The sequence below is a fragment of the Aricia agestis genome, chromosome 1, assembly GCF_905147365.1.
Source record: "Aricia agestis chromosome 1, ilAriAges1.1, whole genome shotgun sequence".
Classification (NCBI taxonomy): domain Eukaryota; kingdom Metazoa; phylum Arthropoda; class Insecta; order Lepidoptera; family Lycaenidae; genus Aricia; species Aricia agestis.
In genome coordinates, this window is record NC_056406.1 from 4179356 (window position 1) to 4201518 (window position 22163).

The following is a 22163-nucleotide window of genomic DNA, read 5'->3' on the forward strand; positions in this document are numbered from 1 at the left end:
CGAATAGCATATCAGCCACGGCCCACGACACGAATTTCGCGTTATGGTCTTTTTGTGATTGCCAGAACGCGTCGTGGCCGTTTTCATTAGTGGCTGTTTCACTGTGACCACAACGCGTTGTGAGCCATTTTTTTGCTCATTGAGCGATTTCGGTCTTTGAGCGTAACATAGATACTAGACCAATGATGAAAAACTCAAAGCAGATATGTTACTACCGCGCGCGTTGTGAAGCTTCAAATACGGCCCAATTGGGCCGTCTGTTGTTTAGTCTGCATCGAGCGCAGTCACGAACGTGCCGCGTCTTGTCTTACCTACCTAAATAAATTGAAAATGACGTCGTGCGTGTTTCGAAAATGTACCAAGACTCGAAAGTAAACAAAACACATGGAGTCTCTTACCAGTTACCACATGTCTTGATTGCAATAAATACCTCGATTATTCACATTTCCAATTATTTTTTCGAACAATTTGGAAAAAATCGAATTTTTGCCATAGCTCAGGCGAAGAAAGAGACAGCGATACGATTCGACGTTTAAAAATAGAACTGTCTCTTTTATGTAAATGGTTTTTCGTATCTTTTGTTTCACTTATCTGTCAAATTTGTCAATGTTTGCAATTTTGAATTTGAAAATTGTTTGGAAGAGATTTAAGCCGGAAAATAGTATGGACGTAACATATCTGTATAAGTAGAATATCATTGTACAGTGTACTAGACTGTACAGACAGTAAAATGTGAAATAAATTCATGGTCAAACTGGAGTTCCCTACATATATAATATATATAGTGATATACTTCATCCTTTTTTTTCAGTTTCAAATTCATAATAAGGCTGCAGATCTATTTATTAAACTTAAATTCGCTTATTATTATACCCAAGGAACGAGGTTTGACTTTTGACTATGAGTTCCGAGCACGGAGCACAGGAAGTATTCTGTATTACGTATCCACACGAATACGCGGCAACCAATGAAAAAACATTATTGTACTACAAAAACGTGATGATTACTTTCTGCACCAATCACAAAAAACCTTCAATGGACCATAAAAAGTGTATGATACAACATTGTACAGTCGTGTATATGATGAATGTATTTTAAAATAAATATGAATAATTTAAGATATTAAAAAAATATTATCATATATTTTTAAATAATAAACCAACGTCAAATATTGGTTTTATGAAAATTTTATTGCGATTTATTTGTCATAAATAATAATTTTTAAATGAAAATCTACAAGAACTACACAACAATGTTATGTGACGTATGTTTGTCTAGAGCGAGCCAATGCGCATGTCAAGTCGAAAATTGCAAATGGCGTCCGTTGTTATTGTTCGCACCGAATAACTATTTGTAAATTATATACCAATCGTTTTAGCGATTTTTCTAATGGACTGTATTACTAATATGATGCTCTAACTCCTGATGATTCTGTGTAAAACGTTTTAAGTACGTTTTTATGTGTTTTAAGTGTTTTTTCGTAATTCTATGTGTGTCATGCAAATGGGGTAAGCTAGAATTATCGGATGTCGTTTAGGTTGTTTTGGATAGCTGCAATTAGAAAATGGAGTGAAGTTTTGTGAAAATAAGTGACTTTAAAAACTCTCTTAATATATTTTAAACCGTGAGTAACGCTAAGAACCGAGGAAAACGGAGAAGAGACAGCAATAAACTGATATTCCATGCCGTGACTGCACTCCCCGTACATTTCAAAATGGCTGCTGCTCTTCACGATATTTGAGCTTTGCGTCACTGGAACATAAATTGGTGATTTTTATTTACGAAGAAATCAGCGCGTCGTAGTTCATGCGGGCTCGTGTAAAAAGGCGAAAATTAGCAAAAGACAGTGCCGCGGGTGAACCTTGGGCGAGACAATAGTGGCGTATCATATGTTTTGGCCGTAGTGGACACCGAGTGACCATAGTACGACTGGTGCCTTACGTCCGGCCCGGATTGTAATGTTGCGTTTGATTTTCCAGGATGATTTGAGGCACGGGACAATAAAACTCGTGTGTGATTGAGCGGAATGTGACATTGTATGATAGGTGAGTCGGTATTTTGCCGTTTATTTACATTTTACGAATCGTACTAGAGGCTACGTGCGGGCCGATCGGGGTGGAAAAGAATGGTCAGGCGGGCTCGCCGGGCGGTGCGAGCGCCGTATGTCGCTACGATGTTTGTTACGAGAGTATTACCATATTTTCGACAACGTATTTTAAAAAGTTGTGTAACACGCGCGTTGTTTTGCCGACCTTGTTGATAAAATGAATTACGAGGAATATTCCGCCCATGGAATGTTTAAAATCCTAATTCATCATTCGTACCCCACTCTCGCCTTCGATTTTGACGAAATAATACACTTATTTTATTATTTTGATGTAAGATAATATTATGATAAGAGATGCAATTTTGTGACAGGTTAGAAAACAACATTAGTTCCACCCAAACTTGCAATAACAATAAAAATGCACAAAACAACAAAATATTGTACACATTTCTCTTCAGACAAAAAGTGAAAACTTTAAAACTAAATACTACAAGTTACAACAATAGGACTGTTTATCAATATCTTTAGGATTTGTATATTTTTTTAAAGAAATTGCATAACCTTCATCTCGTTTATATACAGTCTCTATTTCCTTATATATTTCAAAACATTAAAAATTCAAGTATTGCAATTATAGGCTTTAAATTGTTCAATAATTTTTCAACAATGATAAGTACTAATATTTAAACCAACATTTTCATGGCTTAGCATAAACTATTTTCAATAAGTAGTAATAACAAAAATAACTATTGTACAGTCTGTCAAGAAAGTGAAGAAATTAAAAAGTGGCAACATCATAGTGTCATCCCTTTCAAATCAATCTAAGAAAAAAGGGATGACACTACGATGTTGCCACTATTTAATTTTTTCACTTTCTTGACAGACTGTACATGAAAATTCTGATAGCTTTGAGAAGTGTCTTTTGAAGAAGGCTAGTCATTAAAAAGAAATAGCAAGAAACAGATATTGTTATTATATAATGAAGGGTCTGAAAGTATACTGTTATGATGCAGAAGTAACTTTTTAATTGAAATTTGAAGACAACATAAGATTTGAAAATGTTAAAATAACTGAAAACCCTAAAATTATGTTGAGTCTCTAATGGCATACCCTATTTTGTTGAAATAATGAAAATGCAATTAACGCCCTTTTTCAAGATACTCCAAAATTGTAAATGATTGTTGCCCAATGTACTTTGTGATGTTCTTTTGAAACCCCAAGATAGTAATCAGGTAGTTAATTAACAAATTTTTAATTCTATAAGGTTGTGTACAAATGTTTGCTAAAAATTACCATTCCCAATTTACATAATTAAGGAAAAGTACATTAACTATGTCCATGATGATGCAACAGTTTCATATTGTATGATATATGAACACATTATATCATATACGAAAGAAATCTTATTAGTTTTAGTTTGGTCTTTTTCTTAATCAATCTTCTAGCTAGAATCCCAATTATTAAAAATATTAAAAAGGCATGTGTGCAAAGTGTGCAATATGTGCAAAACAATTGTATGTGAAGTTAGCACCAATGCAAAGTTATCACAGGATAATGTATGATAACCATGGGCATACCCAGGTAGGGGCACGAGAGGGGGGGGGGGGGGGGGCCCCTATAATAAGATAAATAAACATCAATTTTCCTGGCAAGATGAAGTGTTGGAAACAAAATATCTTCTCAGTCAGATTAATAAAAGTCAATTTTCATGATTTTTTGTTTTAATATACCAGACCAACCATCTTCTCGAAAAAGGTATGTTGCCCCCCCCTAGATAAAATCCTGGTTTTGCCCATGAATTGATATATTATGCAAATTATGTTAAAGTACAAGTGTTGGCCTGTTGGTTACAAAATGTAGTTAGATTTTGCTATCTAACTCATTTCAATTTAGCTAAATACAAAAAGTCAAATACCATGCCTCATCCTACATGAATTGATAAAAACATGACTTATACTATATTTCGTACTTTTACAAAAAATTGTTTTACTAATTTTGAAGTATACTTATCTTCTTATATCAAAATAGCTGTTCTGGCAAAAGTTGTTTTGCATTTCGCCCATTTCATCAAAATGGATTGAATAGTTTAAGCGAAAATCATAAAAGTTTATTGTGCGGGAACTGTACATTTTCCGGGACAAAAAGTATCCCTTGTCCATTCCCAAGACTCTGCATACCAAAATTCATCAAAATCGATTGAGTAGTTTAAGCGAAAATCATAAAAGTTCATTGTGCGGAAACCTCACATTTTCCGGGACAAAAAGTATCCCTTGTCCTTTCCCGAGACTCAAAGTATCTCAATACCAAAATTCATCAAAATCAATTGAATAGTTTACGCGCAAATCATAAAAGTATATTATGCATTAACCATACATTTTTCCCGGACAAAATGTATCCTATGTTTGTCTTTGGGACTCAAAGTATCTCTATGCCCAATTTCAGCAAAATTGGTCCAGTCGTTTACGCGTGATCTCGTGACCACGCGAAAATGGATTCATTTTTATAATATACTAGCTGTTGCCTGCGACTTCGTCCTCGTGGACTTCAGTTTATAGCGCGCGATGTCAACAAAATTGGTGTCAAAAGCTTTTATAAAAAAAACCCTGGTTAATTTTTTAAAATTAAACTTTATATTTTATGCCAAATTTTAAAGCTTATTTAGCCCCCCAATTTTACCCATAAACTATTTATTATTGATAGGTTTAAGGTAACGTCACTGTATATAATATAAAGTACTGCCTTATTAATAACGTAAATTGAAATAACAATCGAAAAAAAATCGAAACCTAAGTGTACGATGATACCACCTCTTACAGAAAGATGTTGACGTTGAGACGCACGGCGCCATCTAGTATGAACTAACTTAATTTGAACAAATTTTCGTATTTTCACCACCTTACAACCCTTTTTTCCAGTAAAAAAGTAGCCTATGTCCTTTCTCAGGCTTTAGACTATCTGTATACAAAATTTCAATACAATCGGTTCGGTAGTTTTGGCGTGAAAGCGAGACAGACAGACAGACAGAGATACTTTCGCATTTATAATATTAGTATAGACTAGCTGTAGCCCGCTAACAAATATGAAAAAAGTAAAATATAACCTCCTCCTTTTTGGAAGTCGGTTAAAAAGTAGCCTAAGTTACACCTTACTACATCAGCTATCTACCAAAAAAAGTCCCGGCAAAATAGCCCAGCCGTTTCAGAGATTAGCCAGAACAAACAGACCGACAGATATACAGACAAAAATGTAAAAAAATGTTGTTTTGGTGTATGGAGCGTATATAGATTCATATGCATGTAGTAAAAAACGCTTCTTTCAATATTATAAACAGACACTCCAATTTTATTTATATGTATAGATATAGATTAGTTGGTTTTATCATTTATGTCTCTCCTTAAAAGTCGATAAAATGACTTAAAATGGGACAGTGTCTGGCCAAAAACTGTATACTGTGGCTCATGTCTTCAAAGCAAGCTTTTAATATTGTTGTATTTTCGTCAGACCAACTATAAAAACTGTAGTAGTAGCTACTCTAAATAAGTGCTAATTAAATTATGCATTATATACCAGTACTAGCTATGCCCTGCGGTGTTACCCGGGTTTACTAGTAAAAAAGGTTGTGATATTTTCCCACAGTAAAACTTATAATAACTCCAGGGTTTCACGATCTAATTTCATACTTAGGCCCGATTCGAACAAGCTTGAAGTTACACCAGTATAACTATCATAAGAATAAATTTACTCTAGAGTATTATCGTTTGCATTATACCAAGTTACTCAAAGAGTATGAAATAAAATGTCAATTATAGTTCACAATGACACCGACCGTGACAGTTGAATCCTGTTGTGCACTTGTGCAACTATTCTCAGTTTAATATTTACTCCACCAAAATAGCCCGTGTAAATATTTACTCCCGTGTAATTACCTCATTCTTGGATTAGAAGTTGGAAAAACGCAAAATCAGCTTACTCTTAGATTAGGAGACAGTTACACTCGAATAAAATTTTACTCCAGTTTAGTCGAATCCGCCCTTAATGTTTAAATCGCTCAACCATTTACATGTGAAGGAGTAACAAACACTAACAATCTTTTGCCTTATCAGTTTGATTAACGTATGACGTGAAATTCCAGCATGGCAGCGGATAGCGATGGCGTGGGACTGGCGGGCGGTGGCGGCACGTGCGGCGTGGTGGTGACCTGCGAGGGTGACTACCACGACCCCAAGTTCCCCGCGCGCCTCAACCGCCTTCTGCGCGAACTTCGCGCGCTGCTCGCTGAGCCTCATCCGCACACACTCAAAGTTAACAAGGTATATTATTAAGTGTAACCCACACAAAACTGCGAATTCGTATCGAATCGCATCGCAATGTCATTTTTAATATGAGATGTGAATTCGCAGTTATGTGTGGGAGACCCGATATAAGAGAATAATGTTTGAAGACCATTTTTTTTGTTAAAATTATTATTATTTCCCCATGGAGCACAAAATGGTATGATTTTGTATTACGTTATGTAATGTTTACAAGCATAAGGTGGCATCCACATATTACGTGCCAAGGTGTTTAAGGGTCGAGTTAAATCTCATCTAATCTTACGTTGTTTTTTTTTTTTTTTAATGAAATAAGGGGGCAAACGAGCAAATGGGTCACCTGATGGAAAGCAACATCCGTCGCCCATGGACACTCGCAGCATCAGAAGAGCTGCAAGTGCGTTGCCGGCCTTTCAAGAGGGAAATGGAGTAATAGGGGAGGGAAGGGAAGGGAATAGGGGAAGGTAGGGAGGGGAAGGGAATAGGTTAGGGGATTGGGCCTCCGGTAAACTCACTCACTCGGCGAAACACAGCGCAAGCGCTGTTTCACGCCGGTTTTCTGTGAGAACGTGGTATTTCTCCGGTCGAGCCGGCCCATTCGTGCCGAAGCATGGCTCTCCCACGTATAAGAGTTGTACTTGTAAGTAAGGGGGGAGGGGTCTCGGCAAATCTCACGTATTTTTTTTTTTACTTTTTTTTTTGGTCCATTTCATCCAGATTCTAAGTGTTTTTGATTTTTATTATACACAATATCTACACTAATAATTATTATAAAGAGGAAAACGTTGTTTATTTGTTTGTAATGAATAGGCTCAACAACTACTGGACCGATTTTAAAAATTCTTTCACCAGTCAAAAGCTACATTACCCACGAGTAACATAGGCTAAATTTTATTTAGAAAAAAAAAATCGGTTTCCGTAAGATATTTGGGTTCTTCGGACACAAGGTGTAAAAATTAAACCAGATCAAAGTTACTTAATTTGCTTATGTTGCATAAACTATAAAAGATGGAACCATAAAATGTTCTAATTAATTGTAGATCTTATAAGTATCTACAAAAAAGTCCGCCACACATTATACCTATCTATGTCGAGTGAGGCACAACAACCATTTTTTAATTTAAAAATGTTGAATTTGTTTTGGACTACATTTAAAGAAAATTTAAAAAACACCCCATATAATTTGTGGACTTAATAGAAAAAAAAAGTTTCTCTCATACATAGATGGACCAAGTAGGGGGACACGAACTTTGGACAAAAATAAAATCTCTAAAATCGACCTTGTCGAAACTTGCTACGCCAATACAGTCCTTATTATAACAGACTCTGTTCTGGGTGCCCCTGGATATAACTATGTTAAACAAGGTAATAGGGGCAACCAGACCTTTGTAATTTTTAAAAAGTTGAAAGTTTTTCTGCACATGTCTAGAGTATGGCGTGTAGATGGAGGAGAACTATCTCTGTATGTAAATAGTGTCCGCTGAAATGCGTTAAATTAGGGTGGCGCTACAGTAGCAACAGGGTAAATTTTAAATCATTTAGGCCCACTTGCGCCAGACTGGGTTAACACGGTTAACTCTGAGTTAAATTATACTTCGGAGTTAAATTCTCATTATGTCTTGCACCACCAAGAGTTAGGAGTTAACCTCGTGTTATTTTTTAAAATTTTTAACCCACCGATGTCGGAGGGTTAAATCAACTAACTCTGGGTTAGTAATATCAAAACTGAGATTTTTCGGTTATGACTTATGTACTTTGTTGTGTTTAGTAATAGGTACCGGTTTTATTTTGTGTTTAACCATGATACATGATCAGTGGTTGTTATCTGATGATGATAAAGAAATTATCGAATACATTAGTTCGGACTCGTAATATTACAGAAGGAATGTAGAACGGACCGATCTGTTTAGGATCCCGTATGTACTCACAAAGAGACAAAGATTTCCATCGAAGATTTTGCCTAAAAAAGAAACTGTTCTCTTTTTATTAAATAAAATTGAAAATAATTGCAATATACAAATGAGCATAAAAAGTAATTCCCTACCAAAGTTTAATAATAATATCATTGGATTAGTGCGTCTTTAGTGAACTCCTTTATAAATAGGCAGACTAGATAAACATTGGACACAAGTGTTTCTTCCCAATTTTTATCATTTTTCGCTTAATTTATTTGCACAAAATATCACAATTCACAACACAATGCGACATAGAACTATGTGTCATTTCAAATCTGACATAAGGAGATAGCCTTATTTAAAGTACTGTGGAGCGAGAGAGAGCAGTACACTTAAATTATTCAGCATTCGCTCTATCATATTTGGCTGGATGTAAAAAGAATGAATGAACATGACATAAGCCCGGGTTAGTTGACTCTGGGATAAATTCTTCTGGTGCAATATGTAGTATGAGTTAAAAATTAAAAACGTTAAGAGTTAGTAAGCCCCGGGTTATTTATTTAACTCAAAGTTTTGGCGCAAGTGGGCCTTAGCAGCTTTTATTTCAGCTATTTTAGGTTATATTTTAATATACTTTAATTTATATTTTGTCACCAATGGCTACATTCATTCCATACCCTTTGCTGCAGCTAGCGCCACTCTTGGAGGATCTTTCAACTGTTATTTACTGCGTACAGCTGGACACTTTTTCAAATATCCCCCATATAAGATAGTTCTCCTCCATCTACCCTTCATAGTCTAGAGGTAAGAATTAAGACTGACCAGAGACACAATGTTCAGGTTACTTTAGGAGGTATCAAGTGGTAAGCCTTAAATTCAGGGATCGCTAGAACAAAATATTTTTTGATTACCATCAATCTAATTTTTTGTGAGTAGCTTCATTTTGATAAGACGAACAACAATTTTATCTGCGAAAAATCTCGAAAGTGGTACATAACAGACATAGAAAGGATTTCATATTTTGATTTGATGGTCCCAAAATATAGATTATTCTATTTGTAGGACAATTTTACTCTTAAATTATATAGCTATTAACCTATCAATATACAAACAATCAGCTGGTTAGGGTCCCGTCTTAAGGTTCGGTAATCAACAAAACTTGGTTGACTATGGTACCATAACATTGTAAGAGTAATTGGTAAGAGTAAAATTGTCCTACAAATAGAATAATCCATATTTTGGGACCATCAAATCAAAGTATGAAATCCTTTCTATCTCTTTTCGCTACCACTTCCGAGATTTATCGCAGATAAAATTGTTCTTCAAATTTTCAAAATAAAGCTACTCACAAAAAAATTTAGCTTGATAGTAATAAAAAAAAAATGTTCTAGGGATCCCGGACTATTACCTTGTACTACGTTAAAATATAAAAATATAACATTTTCCTGGAGATTCTAGAAATTTCGCTCTTCTATTGCCAGTCACTTGTTGTTGCTTCTCGCTGCCGAATCCCTTAAAGTCTAATACTTCAGACTTTCAACGACAAAATTATTTTTTATTTAAGATTTTTAAAACCAAAGGTGTAGTTTTTATTGTTTCATAAATACTATTTAAGCCGGGTTCTCACTATACAAGTACTCTCGTACCGAGTGCACTCATTCGACCTAGATTGTATAGAAGCCCACTTGGAATTTGGTTTTAAATACACAGTTATAGGTTTTACATCCTAGTAGTAATATTTTTAACCGACTTCCAAAAAGGAGGAGGTTATATTCTCAATGCATTAAAGATGACGACAACTGATCTGTTGCTTCATATTCCACAACACTTCCTCGGCTTCATATAATTCCACAAACATCTCTGTTTCCCGTTCTGTCCACTTTTTCTTTAATAATTCTGCTTTGTTTTCCTTAGACGCCATTTTGTTTTTATAAAACTGTCCGAGTGCACTCGTAAAAACAGGACCGCTTCCTAGTTCACTCTGCTCGGATGCCGATGTTCGAGTGCGCTCGGATCACGTGTTTACGCAGTACGGTAGCGTCCGAGTAGTAATCCGACATGACGACCGCAACTCCGTTGCGCCAAAATACGAATTTTAGCAATATCTTGTGTGCAATAAAATAAACTACTATAAAGGCGGGTTTTCACTATACGAGTACTCTCGGACTGAGTGCGCCCGGATTGCTACTCGGACGCTACCCGTACTGTGTAAACACGTGATCCGAGCGCACTCATCGGCATCCGAGCAGAGTGCACTGGGAAGCGGTCCCGTTTTTACGAGTGCACTCGGACGATTTTATAAAAACAAATCGCGCGAGAACAGTATTATTTTTATGGGGCAAAAAGTATCCTGTCTTTTTTGGGGACTCAAAGTCCATACCAAATTTCAGCAAAATCGGTTCAGCGGTTTGGGTGTTAAGAGGTAACAGACAGACAGGCAGACACACTTTCGCATTTATTATATTAGTATGGATTGTAGAAATCAGTGTTATCTTCGGAGACTAACTAGTGTGTGTATTCCAGGTGGAGCCGTGGAACTCAGTCCGCGTGACGCTGTCGGTGCCCCGCGCGGCGGCGGCGCGGCTGCGGGCGCTGGCGGCGGCGGGGGCGCCCCAGCTGCGCGCGCTCGGCATACTGTCCGTCCAGTTGGACGGTGACGCGGCCGTCTCGCTGCGACTCCAGCACGGCGCCGAGCTGAGAATCAACACCGAACCCAACGGTAACATTTTATGATAACGCAAGTATATTGATGTACCGGTTGATAAGCCTGATGCTTGGTGCACTGATCGGTTATTTTCGAAGGTTTTTTTATATATCGAGCATCGGCAATTTATTTATGGGTAAATTTATTTTAAAAGACAATAAAATATTTATTTAGCTAAAAGGTGTTCTATAATCGCTATATTCAATTCAAGATGCGAGTACATCGAGATCTCAATCGAATTCTGAGCTGCTGGCCGGCTTGGGGGGCATCGGGCGACTGATAGCGGACGGCGAGGGCGCGTCCACGAGCGCCGAGCCGCCGCCCCCCGCGACGCGCGACAACTTCAAGTCGCCCAACACCGTGTGCCCCATGGACGGCAAGATACCGCAGAACATTCCCACGCCGACCACCGATCGGTGCGAGTTCCCCTTCGGAAGCATGACGCAGGCCAGGGTCATACATCGAAAGGAAAATACGTTAGGTGAGTGATCGTGTTACACGGGGTAACATGAGGCAAGAAGCTCCACATACTGCACATACAGTGTAGGGTGGCTCCATAAAACGTATCCTAATGGTCGATAATATCTTTCAGGAATATCGGCGTGCTCGAGCAGCATGCGCACGGGCGGCGAGACGCAGTTCGCGCGGCCGTCGACGTCGGCGTTCGCCGGGCCGCCGCCCCCATACCCCGCGCCCCCCGCGCCGCCCGCCCCCGCCGCGCCCGCCTCGCCCGCCCCCACCATGGCCATGTCCTCGCCGTTGCTCGTCAACCTGCTGCAGAACGACGCGCCCGCGCCGCAGCCGCGCGCCAAGGCGCCTCCCAACAAACTCGATCGGCTCGACGACTCGCAGGTTAGTTTGGCCTGCCTATATTAGACGACCTCTGTGGCTCAGTAGTGAGCGCGCTGGTAGCTCAATCCGGGGGTCGCAGGTTTGAATCCCACCGACGGAACAAAAAGTTTTCAAAGTTCCAGGGTCATGGATGTGTATTAAATATGTGTATCATATAATAAAAATCTTAAATGTATGTATATTATAAAAGTATTAAATATATTTCCATTGTCTGGTACCCGTAACACAAGTCCTTCAGGTACTTACCTTGGGGCCAGACTGACGTGGTGTGAAGCGTCCATAGATATTATTATTATTATATTGCAATGTGTGTCATAAAATATGCTTATGACTGTTATCAATGAGAGCGAAGCGAGCCCTAGTATATCCTCAAATTTGAACATTTTGTTGTACACGTTACAGAAAAACTATCACGACTATTGATTTGTGCTTTAACATAGTAATTTTTATTTATATGTAGATGTGTTATCATCAGTGAGTCAAGGTGTAATTTATAATAATATGGTTCTAATAGTGTATGTATAACATAAAGCTTTTAAATATTGGCGTTTAAAAGTGTATATTTAAAAGCGACTCGGTTTGCTCATTACATTACATAGTTACTTTTTACATTGAAGGTGGAGCTCGCGGTGGGTCGGCCGACGTTCGAGTATCGCAGCGGCTGTCCGCCGACGCCGACGCCGCGGCCGCCGGCCAGCCCGGGCCCGCCGCCCCCGCCGCGCGCCGCGCCCCGCCCCGCGCCCTTCGTGCGCCGCGCCTATCCCGCGCGCCCTCCGCCCCCCGCGCCCTTCCGGTCCCCCGCGCCCAATGCCACCGTGGTCGCGCGCCCGCGCTTCCCGCCCTACACCACGGACGCGTACCCCCCGCCCCCGCCGCCCTACCGGCAGATCAGCCGTCCGCGTGTGCAGCCGCCCCGCGTCACGCCGGAGGACCTGCAGGCGCTTCTGCCGCCGCCCCCTACTTCTATGGACCAAAAAACGCAGTCGAGTTACCAGGTGAGGACTCGTTTTAGTTTTAGTCAGATTATATAAATATTCTGCTCAAACTTATCGACGCTCGTAACGAGGCCGGATGTAATTTGAAACAAAATTTCAGGAGTTCCAGAGGTATCAGCAGCAGTACAACGCCCGGCAGCGCGCCGCGTCGCGAGCGGCCGCGGCGCCCGCGGCGGACTGGAACGAGCCGTACCGGGACACGCTGGGGCTGGCGCTGCCGGACCTGCCCGACAACTGCGACCTCGACCAGCTCCTGCCCACGCTGGGCGCCGACCTCAACCTCGACGATCCCGCGCTGTCCGCCATCTCCGACCTCGACGCCGGCGCCAAGCTCGACCTACTGTACGACCCCGGCGGGGCGGACGGCAACCCCGACGCGCTCCTGCAGGAGATCACGGGCGGCCAGTTCCCCGCGCCCGCCGTCAACGGCCCCTTCGACCCCGACGTCGACGCCGCCGCGGCCGCACCCCCCGATGTGCCTTCAAAATCGTCGAAAACTTTCAGTTTGGACAACTTTATGCCCCCTCCCCCCGTGCCCCAGCAGTCGTCCTCGAAGTTCACCGTCAATTCGCCCAACCACACGATACTCAATGCGCAGAACGCGCCCTTCAAATCGCCGCCGCCGAGCGCGTCGTACGCGACGCAGACGAGCGTCGGCCCCGACAGGGTCGCGGACAGGTTCGTCGCGCCGTCGGCAATGCCTCCGCCCCTGCGGCTCCCCCTGCGGGCGTCCAACTCAGTGTCCACGGCCACGGTCGGCTCGCAGGCGACGGCGCAGGAGATCGAGGAGCAGAGCAAGCAGTACCTCATAAAGACGCTGATGAGGGACGACGACGTCCCGCCGCCGAAGGAGCCCGAAAAGAAACCCGAGGAAGTGACGGTCGCTCAGTGTAAAGTGAAGGAGAATTCTAGCGGCCCGACGCCGGAGGGGCTCGGGAATAAAGCCGGGGACGACGATAGCAGGAAAGATGAGGACTCGAGGGTGAAAAATAAATTAGTCAAGAAGGAGAAGGACGAGAGGACGTTAGCTCAAAAAGGTGAGAAGCCGCGAACCAGCGGGGCGAAGGAGAAGCCGGCTATATTGAAGGACAAAATCGTTCGCGATGGAAAGTCCACCAAAGTTGCCTTACCGCGACCCAACGTCGCGAAACCACCGACGCCTGCGAGCGACGCGCCCAAGTCGCCCTCGGGGGAGAAGGAGTCGATTAAATTGAGGTTAAAGCTAGATAAAAACGAGCCCATAGTCCAACCCGTGTATAAAGCCGACGTCAGTTTCATCAACCAGCAGATGAAGGGAGATAAACCATCCGAAAGCGAGTTGAGAGTTCCGCCGCTGCACATCAGCTTGAGGGGACCGAATTCGGCCGTCATAAAAAATTCAAAAAAGGAAAAGAAAAAGTTTCTCCCGGGTGACATACATTCGAAGAAAAATAAAATCAGAAAGTCTCTAGAATCGGACGAGAAGCGGGATAGGAGAGACGCGGACGAGGCCCTCGCCGCGCAGTCCGCCGAAAGCACTGAGAACTCAAAGACTGATGAGTATTTACACGTGAAGAAACTCAACAACCACTATGGGGAGGGCGAGTCATTAAAGGCGGAGGTGACGGGAGACAACAATGTGGTGTATAGAATGAAAACCATCTCCAAGAACGCCCACATCGTGACTAAATCGCACGACTACAAACTCAACAATAAAGTTCAGAGCTTAGATAATTTGAAAGTCAAAAAGAAGTCGAAAACACTCGGCGAAGGCGGAAAGCCGACCGACAAGGAGAGGGACCGGGAGTGGAGAAACGACATGCTGGAGATGGAGGGCAAGTACGCTCAGAACGAGGGGTACAGAGAGTCGCCCAACAACCACGACGCGAAAAAGAAGTTACCCCCTACTAAAGTAGAGAAGGATGGTGCAAAATGTGATAATTTCAAGTCCAGTGAGGTGAAAACTGTGCAAATAGACGCGGAACACGGTGAAGTGAAAACTGGTGCTAGTGAATTAGGCAACCGACTTCCCAAGTCCCACAAGGGCTTGGAGAGGACGCTCAGTGCGGACGGGGAGGGTAGCAAGTTTGACCGCGATGAGAACAAGTTGAAACGGACACTCACCGATAGTGCCATCACCTCACCCAATGGGCTCATATCCTCTGAGAAAAAGAGAAAAACCAGCCATAGTTCCTGTCCAGGTATGTATGTCAACTTACAAGTGAAAATATAAATATATAAGGTAGAATTACAGAATATTACCTGGAATAATATATTACTGATTAAAGATGAATTTGAAATGAAATATGTGCTATATTGACAACTTAAAATCTTAAAACTACATTAATTTTATTAATTTGTGTTTGTAGCTTTTCTAAATTAATTTTTTAAAATAACTAGTGCCATTTGCTGAAATTATATTGAATACATAAATTGAACAGTAGACATATTTTATGGAAGTTTAGGCTATAAATATAATCAGACAAAACAAACCAATAGACATAATATTGTCTCCACTAGTCACAAATCTCCACCTTGTCTATTAGCTTTAGCACAATAGTGCCATGGAAATAATATATAGTTTAATAAATTTTTTGGTAATTTTACATGAAAAAAATTATAGGATAAAAGTTTTTGTTCACAAAGTTTTACCAACTGTAGTACAAAATATTTATATTTATATGTGGATGCAGAAGATTTTGTGATATCACACGAGATGTGCAATGTGATTCTACCTTATATTCACATACAATGTATGTGGTGTGTACACTGTACATACTGATCATTAATAGTAATAGTATTATAATGTATCTTTTGTCTTGATACAGTTTTGTTCAAATGGAATTTTTATTAATCTCATCAAATTATGACCGAGTTAATTGTATCAAAACAAAAATATTCAAAATCATAGATTATTATTATTAAATAGTAAATGTATCAATATTCATAGCATAGGACAAATTCACATAAGAAATTCATTTTAATTAATTTAATAAGGTTTCAAAATATTTTAGTTAATTTATTAAGTACAAAATAGGAAAATATTAGATAAGGCTTAAGATTTGTTATTGGTTGATATTAAAAAATAAATTTATCTTGGATGACACATAGTAATTTTATTTACTAGTACATTATATAGAAATCATATAATTTTGACAAAAAAATGTTAAAAACTATGTCATAAAATATTGCTAATTATTTAAGCACTGTTGCAATAAAATATTAATTCATCACGAAACAATTTGAGTTGACAGATGCATAAAATAAACATATTTTGAGCAACAATTTATTTTCAAAAGAGGACACTTTGAAGTATTACTTGCCAAAGAGAAACTCAAAGAATGAAGAAATAATTGAAAAAACTGATACACAATGAAAAATCCATCGCTACAATTTTATATTATAGGGAGATATTGGTGATTATTCATTAAAGGTTATTCATGAGAGATTTTAACACTCAAATTAAATGAAAACATGATAAAAAACATTAAAGTATAGTGGCAATGTATAACATGCAATATCATTATTTAAAATAAATAAGACTCGAAGAAAAATACTCTAAAACATAAATTAAAAACTTAATAATAGGAGTTTCTATTATTAAAATATAAAAATAAGACTGTTGACAATACAAACTTTTCTAAAAAGTTAATATGAACATGTAATGAAGCAAACCAGAGAGAGTTTGGAATAATCCTTGTTAATTGATAACTACATGAACAGGTAAACCAAGATGGTAGATAAATTATATTTGAACCAATTAAGATGTAACATAAACATATACATACATAAAATTTGAAATTCACAAATAAAGAAAATTAACAGACTTAAAAATCAAAATGCTACCTTCAAAGAAAAATCGACTGAAGCAAAGCTGGAGTAACACCCCAAAGTGAAATATAATGTCATGATAAAAGCAGGACGCTCAGGAGTAAGAATTAACGATTGTGAAACACACGGCTTCCAGACTGACACACATGCAGAGTTCTGGGAACAGGTGAGCTTCTTACACATGGATAAGCTGTTTGTGAAGAAGGAAAACAACAATGGATTAATCGAGAATTTGAACATTTGTAACCAACCAGAGATCGCAGTTTTTGTTTTCCACTATACATTACATTAAAAATTGTACCAATAAATCATTTTTCATTTCAACCAATGATAAATGTCACGAGGCATCATATCCGAACTATAATGCCTCCGTTGCTGTAACATGTGATAAAAGTTACCGTCGCCGATAAAAAGTTTAATGTATGTTTTTACAATTTCAGAACCCCCGGGCTCGACTAACGTCGGCACGATAGGCGGGCGCGCCGACTCGCCGCCGCCGGGCGCGGGCCAGCGCGCGGGCGCCACTTCGCCCCGGCGGAAGGAGAGACCGAAGGACAAAACTTACTGCAAGCTGGTGGCCGAGAGGGCCGCCCGACCCGAGGCGGACAAGTTCAGCAACCGGTCGCCCAACTCGCAGGCGCAGGGGGAGGACTCGGGTATCGAGTCCATGGACGCGCTGTCGGAGAAGTCGCCCAACCAGGCCAGCCAATCGCCCCCCGGCCCGCAGAGGAAGGAGCGCCTGGACACGCCCCGCTCGACGAGCCCCACCTCCGTGCAGAGGATAATCGGCGACATCGAGCAGCCGCTGCGCTACGACCGCGCGCCCGACATCGACGTGCTCGGTGAGCTGGAGGCCGAGCTGGCCAAGATGCACGGCGACCATGTCAACGGCGACGACGTGCCTCGCCGCCCGCCCCGTGACGCCGACCGACCCGAGGAGGTTAAGAGAGAGCCCACGCCCATCCTCCGGGACGACGAGAAGCGGCCGCGTGCCGATGCCGGGGACGAGGCGAACGCCGCGCTGAGCTCGGACGCCAAGCAGAGTTCGAGCGACGCCAAATCTGAGTGCCCGATTGCTCGAAAAGACGATCTGTGCGAGGACTCGCCCTCGCCGAAAAAGGAGAAGGGCGGGGACGATTTTGATAATTTACCGAGTAGGGTCTCGCCTCCACTGTACACATACTCGAACCAGGAGAAGGCCAGCTCGATCGACTCGGGGGAAACCGAGGAGGAGAAGGTGACCGTCTCCGAAAACGGGGAGGCGAAAGACGCGGGGGCCGACGGCAAGGAGAAGGAGCCGAAGCTGGAGAGGCTCCCGCTGAAAGCGGACTTCCCCGACAAGAGCCTGCTGGAGCAGCTTCTCATAGAGATTCCGACGCCCGACTACGCGGGGAGGAGGCCCGAGTCCCCGTCGCCCTCCGCGCTCGAGCGGGTGGCGCGCAGCAGCGTGCGGACCCGCTCCAGTAGCAAGATGAACAGCCCCGCTGACGGGCCCCGCACGCCGCGCCTCAGCCCCGGCCTCGCCAAGCCGGAGCGCGCGGACTCGCCCGCCGCTCAGCACCGGACCAGCCTGAGGAGCGGCTCCGTCGACAAGACGAGCCCGCGGACCGCCCCCGCCGCCGCCCCGCCTGCAAAACCCGCCCCGGGGGCCAAGCGGAAGCGCAGGGAGTCGGAGAGCTCGTGCACCTCCGCCGTCAGCTGCGAGGAGGGCGTCTCGCCGGGCCGGCCCAAGAAGAAGCCGAAGAAGGTGGAGCCGAAGCCCGCCAACGCCGTCGCCGTGGACGGAAAGGGGGGGAAGAAGGAGTCCGACAGCGACAGCGACGAGCCGCTCATATGCAAAGTGAGGGGCAAGGGGGTGAAGGGAGTGAAGGCGGGGATCAAGGTGCCGAAGATGATGGAGCCGGTGAGCACGCGGCGCTCCGTACGGCACGGCCCCGGCCCCGCCCCCGCGCTGCCCGCCGCCCCGCCCCCCGCGCCCGCGCCGCCCCCCGCTGCCACGCCCGTGCGCCGGAAAACCAGAAGCGCCGGTGAGTTTAATGCTGTTATAAATTAATATGATTTTATTACAGACCTTAGATATTTTTAAAACATATATGTATCGCAGACAAAGAGTGGCCAAATACAGCGAAGAATAGAGACACGTGGAAAGAGGCAGGGGAGGCCTTTGCCCACCAGTGGGACACTTAAACGGCTGTTAATAATAATGTGTATAGATTTTTTCAATTTCCAAAATACAGTAAACTTTTAGTTTAGCGAGTAGCATGTTTCAATATGCATTCTTTTTCAGTTGGCGAGGGAGGAACTCCTAACCCCGGCGCGGTGCGGCGGCGGCGCGCGTCCCGCGACGGCAAGTGACGGCGGCGCCGCGCGGAGTTGGCCGCGCCCCCGCGCCCGCTGCCGCTGCTGCTGCCGCTCGACTGACGCCCCACGCCCGCCCCGCACCACCCCGCCGCGCCCCTTACCCCACTACACGCCTACCTGGCTCGCAGCGATTACGCCTCGACCGTTTAAAATATCTCGGACATATTATGATATTCGATTCGAATTCAAATTAACCACGTAATTCTGTAGTTGCGGTGCGGTCCCTCGACCGTGATACGGTGCGACCGACGACGGGGTCCCGCGTATATGAAAAATTTTTAATTTTATGAATCTCAAGCCGTTTTATAAATTAAAAATTGAGTTTTGTGCAATAAAAGGATATGTAGGATTTAGCGAAGTAGATTAATGTGTGATTTTAGTGGCGTGAAATATTGTGAAGTGTTAGCGTAGAACGGACGGGGCGGCGAGCCGAGCTCGTCAACTAGTAAAACATGTTACCATACTTTCTAAAGCACTCGAGGTTTAATTGTAAGTTTACTTTTCCTTTAAATTATTCTTAGGAGCGTCCTACTGTCGGTCGGCGGTGGACGCGCGCCGGCCGCGAGCCTTAGCCGTAGCGATACAAGTGTATAGTTATTGTACAAAGGAGCACTCGACTCGATACAATAGGATACGAAGCCGAGATATATAAATGCGTAAATCTAAAAGATATTTTCGTACGTTTTTGCACGTGACCGATAGCGTCGCGACCGGCGAACCCGCGAGCGTCGCCCGGCGGAGGGCGGCCATCTTGTGGCGGCGGCCATGTCGCGCCACGCGCCGCGCGCCGCGCCCGGCGACGCCCAGCGATGTTAATGTTAGCGTTTAGCTATAAGAGAACTCACGACCAATAATTGTAATTTGAATGTGACATATAATTTCTTAATGAAATGATAATAATTATGACTGAGTGTTTCAACAGTTTGTCTGTTTGGGCTTCCAGTATAATAAACTTATTTATTTTGTCGCCCTCCCTTAAAATCGTTCCCCGAACACTTTCGACCGCGCCTCCCGATAGTTCGATGTTAGAAATCCAGTGATTCGATGAATTTATAGGCTAGATTTTTTTTGCACTGTACATACTTATTGGGACATGTTAGTAGGACGTAAGTAGATGCTAGTATTTATTATCGCACACACTTTTCCATCGTACCGTTAGATTAGATCTCACACGAATACATTTCGCTAGACGTGCCCCGACACTTTCGTCGGGTACCCCAACATTTTCGTATCTGAAGCAATAATAGACGGATGTGAAGTTGCAGCTGCGAGCGAACCGAAGTCCGGAGGTCTTCGACTGCCTTAACGTTAGCCTTTTAGCGACGCCTTTAGCGTTTCCCTCGGAGCCCCGATTCGTAGCACCCACCTTGTTATTTGTGCGTACCGAGTAGCGGAGGTCGAACAGTGATATAACTACAATACAAACGTAACTAGTGTGTATGTATAGAATGTTTAACGTAAGAATATTGCCTGATAACTTGTGCCCTAAACGTGTGCCGTGGTTAGTGGTGTCGGCTGTGCGAGTGCGGCGTGCGAAGGGCGCGCGGCCCGGGGCGGTCCGGTGTGCGCACGCCTTTATTTTTTCACATAAATTATTTTGAAATCGGACTCCGATATTATATCTGTAAAATGTGTGTATAGCTGGGGAAATTAATATATGTTACGTACTAAGTTTTATTTGGACTCGGTGACTGTATTACTGTACATAGACGCGCCGCGGTCCCCCGAGGGGCGGCTCCCCGAGGGGCGGAGCCTTGTGTATAAAGCGTGACGTGTAAAATATATCGTAAGAGAATGGACTCGTTCTAGTTGTGTATATTGGGTGTATAGTTATTCTTTAGTTTGTTTTTGTTTTATTTTTTCGAGTAACGTTATTTATGCCGATGAATATATTATACGTTTATATATCTATAAAGAGAGGAATACAAATAGAGATACACTATAAATATAGGCTAGGGGTGACACCACACGTGAACATAGTATAGTTTTGGTATGTAAACAATATATAACTTGTACATAGATCACAGAATAGGTAATAAATGAATTGATACAATAAATGTAACATTATGTTATTGTAATATTTTTTCTAGTTGGTGTTGTTAGTCGGCGCTCGTTAGGGTGAGTGTACATTTTGTTGCCGGTGACGTCATCAAGTTGCGACTATACTTTGTATGCATTATTTTCTGTAAGTTGCTTTCTCTGTCGTTCTATAATATTATTTTTAAATCACATAATTATAATATTCATAAAATACGATGAGTCATGGTGAATTATTATCATATTATTATGAATGAAAAGAAATAAGGAATATTATTGTTCTGCTATTATTAAATTTGTAAAGTTAGTTTATTAATAAATCAATAAAAAATTTCTTTGTGTTTTATTACAAAATAATATTAAATCTTGTATTTAAATTTTTAATTTTAGTGTGACAATTTTAACATTATAAAAAAGAAAATACATAAAAAAATCTTACAATAGCTAATTTATTGTAATAATTTAGTCCTTGATGTCTGGTAGATTTACAAAACATACAAACAAAACATTTAGTCGAGTGCGACATAAAATATCTGGGAAGGAATAAACATATAATTTATTATATCTAATATGAAAATATAAAGTTCATTTTTTGAAATTTTAAAATATTTCTACAGGCTTACCATACCTTTTATTTATTGTTTAAATATTTTACCATTTGTTTCAGGCATCTAGGCCCATAATACAAATACCTTACAGACTAACATACATATTTATATTATAATATAATTAATATACCTTAACGACTAACATACATAATTATTATTATTATACACTTAAAAACTACACTTTGTCACGTGTTGACGGCTACGTGACGCGCTTCATTCCGGAGTCTCCCCCGGAACCTCCGGTAGACCACATCCATCGGCCAGAACTCCGGCGCCTCAAAGGTCGAAAAAAGATTCGTCGGTACTCTCACCACAAACGAACTAAAGTTAATTTTGTGGCGAGACTGCAGACGCTCGACCCTCAAGCGCAGTGTCGTCTTTCTTCTGGATGTAGTCCATGACCTCTTCGACCTCCATGGACCAGTGCAGGCGGGATATGTACAGGGGCGTCGCGGGGACCTCGCTCCGCAGACGCAGCTCAGGTACATAGGGCGCGGTGCCGCGATGGTTGCGGGCGGCGGGCTTCTTCTTCCTTCTCTCCACC

General features: G+C 42.1%; 2 protein-coding genes across 2 annotated transcripts in view; one reads left to right on the forward strand and one right to left on the reverse strand.

The window, feature by feature from the left end:
- LOC121730067 (glucose-6-phosphate isomerase) overlaps positions 1-12363 on the reverse strand; it is a 262618-nt gene extending 250255 nt beyond the window's left edge. The window contains exons 1-2 of the mRNA XM_042118874.1: positions 12347-12363; positions 11846-11850 (exon numbers count right to left, since the gene is read on the reverse strand). The gene's annotated coding sequence lies outside the window, so the exon portion shown is untranslated. The remainder of the gene's footprint in view (positions 1-11845; positions 11851-12346) is intronic.
- On the forward strand, positions 1288-21344 carry LOC121729952 (protein piccolo-like). The gene is made up of 10 exons (XM_042118701.1): positions 1288-1449; positions 1980-2045; positions 6180-6357; positions 10776-10971; positions 11168-11437; positions 11549-11808; positions 12426-12803; positions 12904-14983; positions 17054-18640; positions 18901-21344. The coding sequence occupies exons 3-10, from the start codon at positions 6181-6183 to the stop codon at positions 18966-18968; spliced, it is 5016 nt and encodes a 1671-aa protein (XP_041974635.1). The 5' UTR covers positions 1288-1449; positions 1980-2045; position 6180; the 3' UTR covers positions 18969-21344.
- Positions 21345-22163: the final 819 nt, after the last annotated feature.